Source organism: Dendrobium catenatum, unplaced genomic scaffold (genome assembly GCF_001605985.2).
Source record: "Dendrobium catenatum unplaced genomic scaffold, ASM160598v2 fragScaff_scaffold_414, whole genome shotgun sequence".
Taxonomy (NCBI): Eukaryota; Viridiplantae; Streptophyta; class Magnoliopsida; order Asparagales; family Orchidaceae; genus Dendrobium; species Dendrobium catenatum.
Genome location: NW_021318876.1, coordinates 1,655,528 through 1,662,615, shown reverse-complemented (window position 1 = coordinate 1,662,615; position 7,088 = coordinate 1,655,528). Strand labels below are relative to the sequence as shown.

Genomic DNA, 7,088 nt, shown 5'->3' with positions numbered 1-7,088 from the left:
CATTTTGAGAAGCCTTGAATTTCTACATTCATTGAGCATGTACAACTAGACCATTGAGATTGCTATTTACTTGTAATCAATGAGTGTTGTGTACTATTTTAAAGTTTTGATGTCATGAGTTTAACATAGTTCACAAATAGATGTTCCAAACAATTAGATTGACTGAGATAATTATAAAAATATTAGGTCAAATTCATGATTTATCTACAATTGGCAAAGATATGCTATAATCATAGTATCAAATTTATGATTTGTCTACAATTATCATAAATAGTTTATAAATCAAAATCATATTTAAGGCATAGTAGTTTTAGAAAGATGAGAAGAGATGATCGAATTTGAGGAATGAGAATGATGACAATCATCCTCATTTTATTTTCAAAATGGTCTCCTAGCAAAAATAAGGCAAGAAGTAGCTTGTAAGAATTATGAGAAGTCCACATCAAAATTATAAAATATGACCCAATATTTCATAGGGACGATGACATTATTGTCACCCTAGAGAAATTATTTTGTGCGGAGCCCAAACGAGAAGAACTATCCGGATATGTGAGTGTACATATTTATATATAATGTGTATCAAATCATTACAGTCCGAACGGTTCTTTCTGTCCGAACTCCGCGCAAAATAATTTATAGCCCCTAGGACATGCATAAAAATACAAGCTTAAAGGGTGGGTCATTGGGCCAATCAAACTGAATTTGAATGATTATTTAGCCGATTTCGATCAATTCAAAGCCCAATCACACTTGAGTTTCGAAGTTTTTAACACGTTGGAATAAGCAAAGGTAATTCTTATGCAAAGTAATGATATATTCCACTGCTAACACCACTACAGACAAAAGAAGAAATGGTTGAGGAGAAGAAAGCTACCATCTTGCTTTATTCATTGATGATGATCACAACGAGCATCAGCTCTATCATAAGATACAGAATTCAAAACCAACAGTATTATATCAAACCTTCACAGTAGCTTGATCTGCTGCAAGAAGGGAGAGGGCTTCACCAGCACTAGCTCCAGGGGAGAGCCTAAGTTTTCTGTACTCCTTGAACAAGAAAGTCTGATATAGCCGTGGGTGCTCGAAATCGATGAAGTCTTGTTGCGGCTCGACCATGTCATCCTTCGGTGCGAGCATGAACAGTGCAATAGAGATCCTTGGCAAGGCTTCCTTGCATTGCACCCTATGCTTTATATTGTGCAATCTACCATTGCTCCACACCTTCATATAGCACATCATGCAGCTTATGAAAGCTTACACAACAAAATTGTAGTTCAGAGAGACGCAAAATAGTATTGATTGTCATTGGTATAGAATAAAAGCAAGAGGCTGGAAGGTTACAATACACCTTGTACACACCAACAACCTCACTATAAGAGCTGGCCATACTAGTCATTAATTTAGGCTTCGTTTGGGAATACTTTCTTATTGCTTCTTAAAGCAGCTTTCTAGTACAATTTTTTTTTAATTTTTAAACTAAAAAATTATTTTAAGAAGCAATAAAAAAACCGTTCCAAATGAAACCTTAACCACATAGTGGAATACATAGAATGATCTAATGACTAGATTCAATGTTAAGATGCAAAAGATTTTGAACTAAATTCATATTGAATTGTTGAAAAATATAATAGTATAGAGATACCAAATGATTGGCCCTCATTCTTAGGAGAAATTTGCACGTAGTTCTATATGTGGACTACATACAGTTATATAATCACTATAGAACGCGTAATGAGTGCACATTAATACATAGCTTTATACTCTAATTAATGGAGCACACAATGAATGCGTATGTGCGTGCACCTATAAGACTAAAATCCTCATATAGTCCTACTTATGTAGTTCACACTTCATAGTATTTCCACTCATAGACTTAAACTTATAAGGCCCAATTTTGATCCTCATTTGATTCACTCCCTAACAATGAAGACATAACAAGGTACTCATGATGTAAGATTCAACTAGATCAATTCGTTTTTCAAGAAGTGCCAAAATTTATGCTCGTTGAATTTTAAAACATGGTTCTCATCTAAAACAGGTGTCGATGAATAAGAGAATAATCATAAGCTGATTAGCAAGCATAAAAAGTTTTGTTAGCATCTTTTTTTTTTCTGCCCAAAAACATTGAAATTTGCACATATCATGTACTTTAAAGAGAAAATGGCACATACTCCCATGAACAATATTAAGAAACATTAATTTCTGTTTTCTGCTGCTCTTTGTCTATCTTGTGATCAACTCCCCCAGAATTTCGTTATGATTGATGCTTTACTAGCCATGTACTACTGCTTTACAAATAATTTACGAAGATTAAAAAAAATACCAAGTTTACCTTTGCAATATCGCCAAGATTAACAAGAAAGGTACCGGGTACAGGATCAACAACCATAAAATTTCCGGTGGAATCCATGATCTCTAGTCCACCAACAGACTCATCTTCTTGGAGGACAGTAAGAAAGCCGGAATCTGTGTGGATCTGAACGCCAGGAAAACCAACGGTTTCATTGGTGAAGTTATATTTGTTCAGCCTGAACTGGCAAGGCCAGTCCTGAAATGAGTAACCCACTAAACCCAAGCTATCTGCCAGTTTAGATGCTATGTCCACAATCAAATCATGGAGTTTTGAAGCATATGAACTGATTATTTCTCTGCAATGTACATAAAAATGGAGATGGTGCCATAAAAAATAGCGACAATCCACAATAAGTTAGTTGAAGTGATCAACGAATTTGTAGTTCTAAAACAATAAGTAGATGCAATCACTAAAAAGTTAACCTTGAATTAATAGGAACAAACTATGATAGTAAAAACAATCTGAATTATGAACTAATTCACAAATAGAAGAACAGAACTGTAGAGACATTTTCTCTGGACTATAGTCAGAGGTTCCTAAAGTGAATTGCAAAAACTATCGAAGCTAGCTAATTGAGTTGAGCAACATGGAAAGGCAATAAATGACCGACGCTAGCCATAAAAGGGAGCTAAATGAATTACCTATCAGAGGGATGGGATACTAGAGGTCAAGTGGCACACAATATAACTGAAAATGATACCTATCAACCCATAAACTTGAGCTAATGGTAAACTTCATAACTAATATATTACAAACTTTACTCTCAGTTCATATTCAATGTGGGACTATTTCCAATCTCATGTACATCTCAACAAACACTCCCCCTCACATTAGAATTCTCTACATTGAACATCACCATCTCTCAAATGAAAGTTTTTCAATGATATCAAATTTCATGCACTAAAAGTCTACAAAACAATATGGTTCAATATGTTAATTATGTTAATTTTGTGTGGAATCTGATTGTGTCGATCAATCGGGTTGTACTGCTACCTTGAACCTCAATTCCTTTGGTCGAGCTAATCGGGGGTTTGCAAGGGGTCATCTCTTTGCTTGAGTTGGGGTTCTTTACAACAAAATTTTTATTAACGTACAATCGTATAGCATTGTTGAGCTGTGTACTTGAGCGCTGCGGCGCTGTATTGTCTGGTTGGAGGTAGACAGAGAGCGGAGCACTGCGGCACTATCAGATAGGCTCGAGACAGATAGTTAAGCATCGCGACACTCCAAACTTGGTGTCGCGGCGCTGCGAGATGGGGTAGCAGTTTTCTTACTCATTTTTCATGAAGGGTTGCCTCCTTAAATGTTTTTTTTTTTTTCAATCTCTTTGTTAGTTCTAGTAAGAGAATGGTGTAAGGGTGAAGAGAGACAATGCGAGAGTTAGAGAGAAGAGAGATCTATAATTTTTTTTTCAAATTTTTATAGTGAATTTCTTGGTGTGGTGGGTTCGTGTTTTTTCCCTATTTTGGAATTTTTCAAGTTAAATCTTGATGTTTCCTTTTTGCTATAACTTTCTATTTCTTATTTGTTTCGATACGTGATTTTAATTCCCCAACAAATCACTGAACCTTAAACCTTACTTAACCATGACAAAAGTAGCTAAGTCCCATAGGAGTCACATGCCACATGAACCACTCAATCCAAATCGAACCAACAGCTTTGATATCACCTGTTATGAGATTAGAATACCACAAGAATTTTGAGTTCATTAACTAAAAATTCATGTCAACATGTAAGGCAGGATCACTATTAGTATATTAGGAACTCAGCTTTTATCCATACATCTCTTCTTCTCCTCCTCCTTTTTTCTTTGTTTTCTAAGATTTGAAACCAAACCATCATTATGGAAGGGGCAATACCACACTAGGTTACATGCTGTGGAACTTATGAACTAGACAACAACAAAATCATCGGCTTTGACATTAAAAATTGGCTTTGGCACTCTCAGTGGGACCAAATATATCAGTATATGGTCACACATCAACCTAAAAGACTTAAGCTGATGGGTAAAAAACACTACAACTATATTAAGTGCACAGCGTTTGTTACATATACGAGGTTGGAGTCTATTCAGGACTCTCATGTGGTTCTCAACATCAATAAATTCTACTATAGTTGTGCAATAATGACCTGAAACCATAAATTCACAATTTTATAGGCTGTTTGGAGACAGAATTTAAGCAGGACTTGTGTTAAATCCTGCCAAACGAAAAAAAAAAAAAAGGTGACTGCTCAAATTTCACGATATGTTAAACCCTAATGTAACAGATATGCCAAACAGCCCAATAGGATTAATTAGCAACTTTACGGAGCAAACAGTTCTTCAAATAAGTTCACACAGCACAAAATGTAACAGAAATCCAAATCATGAAAAAAAAAAAAAAAACTCGAAAAAAAAAAAAAGGAAACCTAAACTGATAAGCAAACCACTTTCTAAAAGAGGTAAAAAAAAGATTAGTGAAAAATGCGATATTTAATCTTGAAATCGAAAGCCAGGACATAAAAGAATAGTAAAAAAGAAGCAAAGATAAAAGAAAAAAGCGAATCGCACTGATGGAATGGGGAGGCTTCCAAGAGGGAGCAGAAAGCGCGAACATCAGAAGTGGAAGCTGCATTGTAGAGGCCGAATGCCTCGTAGAAGGGGTTTCTCGTAGAGGGCGGCATGTATCCGCTTCCAGGGATTATCTCGACGTTACGAAGCTTAGCCTCAGCCGAGATCTCGAATAGGGATCGGACGGCGGCCTTCATGTCGGCTCGCATAGCCTCTGGGATGCCGTGGTTGACGACCCGGAAGCAGCCCAACACCGTGCTCGCCGCCGCCAGTTTGCTCCTCTCTGATGGGAAGTCCGTGAGATCGATCACCGGCACCGAAATCGTATTCTCCTGCATATCCGATTTCCTTTCCCGTTCGATTTTTCTTTCTCTTGGAGAGATCTGCTAGATGGCATAAGTTCTTCGACCTTCTTCTGCTTGGAAGGTCTGGTAAAGAGGGAACAATAATGGCGATTGTTATGGAATGTTGCGGTTTCGGAGCAGACAAGCTTTATTAAGCCGTTGAACTTCGCGCGTTTGCATACATCAATCATTTGAAAATTTGGTATCTGTCTTCTGCCTTTCGACTAGCAATTGACTACTTCGTTCTTATAAATTTTTATTTATTTCTTTTCAAAATAAAAATAAAAATAAAAAAAAAACTTGTTTATTTCTCAGCATATTAAGATCAACAATGATTTATAAAGATTATACAGATATATATCAAAATAAAATTAAAAAAAAAATCAAAAGAGAAGAAATCTGACTGGGAGAATAACCCTCACAAAAATACAAATAAAATAGGTTGAGCATCCCAGCCATACAAAAAGTTAAGCATCAAAGAGTTGGCCATAGCCGAGAATAGGGGTGTCAATATTGGACCCGACCCGAAAATTTCAGGTTTGGGTTGACCCGAACCCGAAATGGGTCGGGTTCGGGTTCAATAAATAGACCCGTTTCAAAAATTGGGTCGGGTTGACCCGTCGACCCGAAAATAACCCGTTTTTGACCCGATAACCCTTTTTTGACCCGGGAATCCGAGATTAACCCGTTCTTGACCAGAAAAAAGGAGTTTGAATCGTTTTTGGACCCGAAAACTAGCAGTTTTTGTTCGAATTGGGTCATTCGGGTTGGGTCTGGTTGACCCGGACCTGAAGCGGGTCGGGTTCGGGTCCGAAAAACCGACCCGTTTACAGAAACGAGTCGAGTTTGGGTTGACCCGAATAGTACCGGGTCAGTTTCGGGTTCGGCCCGAACCCGACCCGTGACCTGAAATTGACAGCCCTAGCCGAGAATGCTTAAAAACTACTAGTTGGTTGCCCTAATTATAGAAAAGACTGCGAACAAGGTTAGGAGAGAACAAGTGCCCATCGTCATCAGCCCCAAATAGATAAATTAAAGTTAAATTGTCAGTTCCATGAGAGGGGAACAATAATGGCGATTGTTATGGAATGTTGCGGTTTCGGAGCAGACAAGCTTTATTAAGCCGTTGAACTTCGCGCGTTTGCATACATCAATCATTTGAAAATTTGGTATCTGTCTTCTGCCTTTCGACTAGTAATTGACTACTTCGTGCTTATAAATTTGTATTTATTTATTTTCAAAATAATAAAAAAAAAACTTGATTATTTCTCAGCATATTAAGATCAACAATGATTTATAAAGATTATACAGATATATATCAAAATAAAATTAAAAAAAAAAAAATCAAAAGAGAAGAAATCTGACTGGGAGAATAACCCTCACAAAAAATACAAATAAAATAGGTTGAGCATCCCAGCCATACAAAAAGTTAAGCATCAAAGAATTAGCCACAGCCGAAAATGCTTAAAAACTACTAGTTGGTTGCCCTAATTATAGAGAAAACTGCGAACAAGGTTAGGAGAGTCCAAGTGCCCATCGTCATCAGCCCCAAATAGATAAAACAAAGTTAAATTGTTAGTTCCATGAGAGTAGGGCGAATCCCCCTTAAGCTCAGGAGAGGCAATTCTTTAGAGAATTTGTTCTTCTCCATTTATTTTTTTAATCTTTATTACAAGGGTTTTTAGTATCACAGTATTGAAAAAATTGCATGATTATTTTCAAAAAGGAGATGCAGAATAGTCAAAGAGCATCCAAAAAGAAATGCATTTAGGCATTTACTAGTAAGGTAGATACATAAATAGTAATTATTTTCACATGAAACACAAATAATTTTAACATA

The 7,088-nt window shown here is 36.6% G+C and overlaps 1 protein-coding gene across 1 annotated transcript; it reads right to left on the bottom strand.

The window, feature by feature from the left end:
• Positions 1-682: 682 nt before the first annotated feature.
• Positions 683-5,787, bottom strand: LOC110112108 (2-oxoglutarate-dependent dioxygenase DAO-like). Its single transcript, XM_020844205.2, has 3 exons — positions 4,905-5,787; positions 2,333-2,648; positions 683-1,221 (listed from the first exon to the last, which is right to left on the bottom strand). Exons 1-3 carry the CDS (start codon positions 5,240-5,242, stop codon positions 958-960), a joined length of 918 nt encoding a protein of 305 aa, XP_020699864.2. The 5' UTR covers positions 5,243-5,787; the 3' UTR covers positions 683-957.
• Between the last annotated feature and the right edge of the window lie 1,301 nt (positions 5,788-7,088).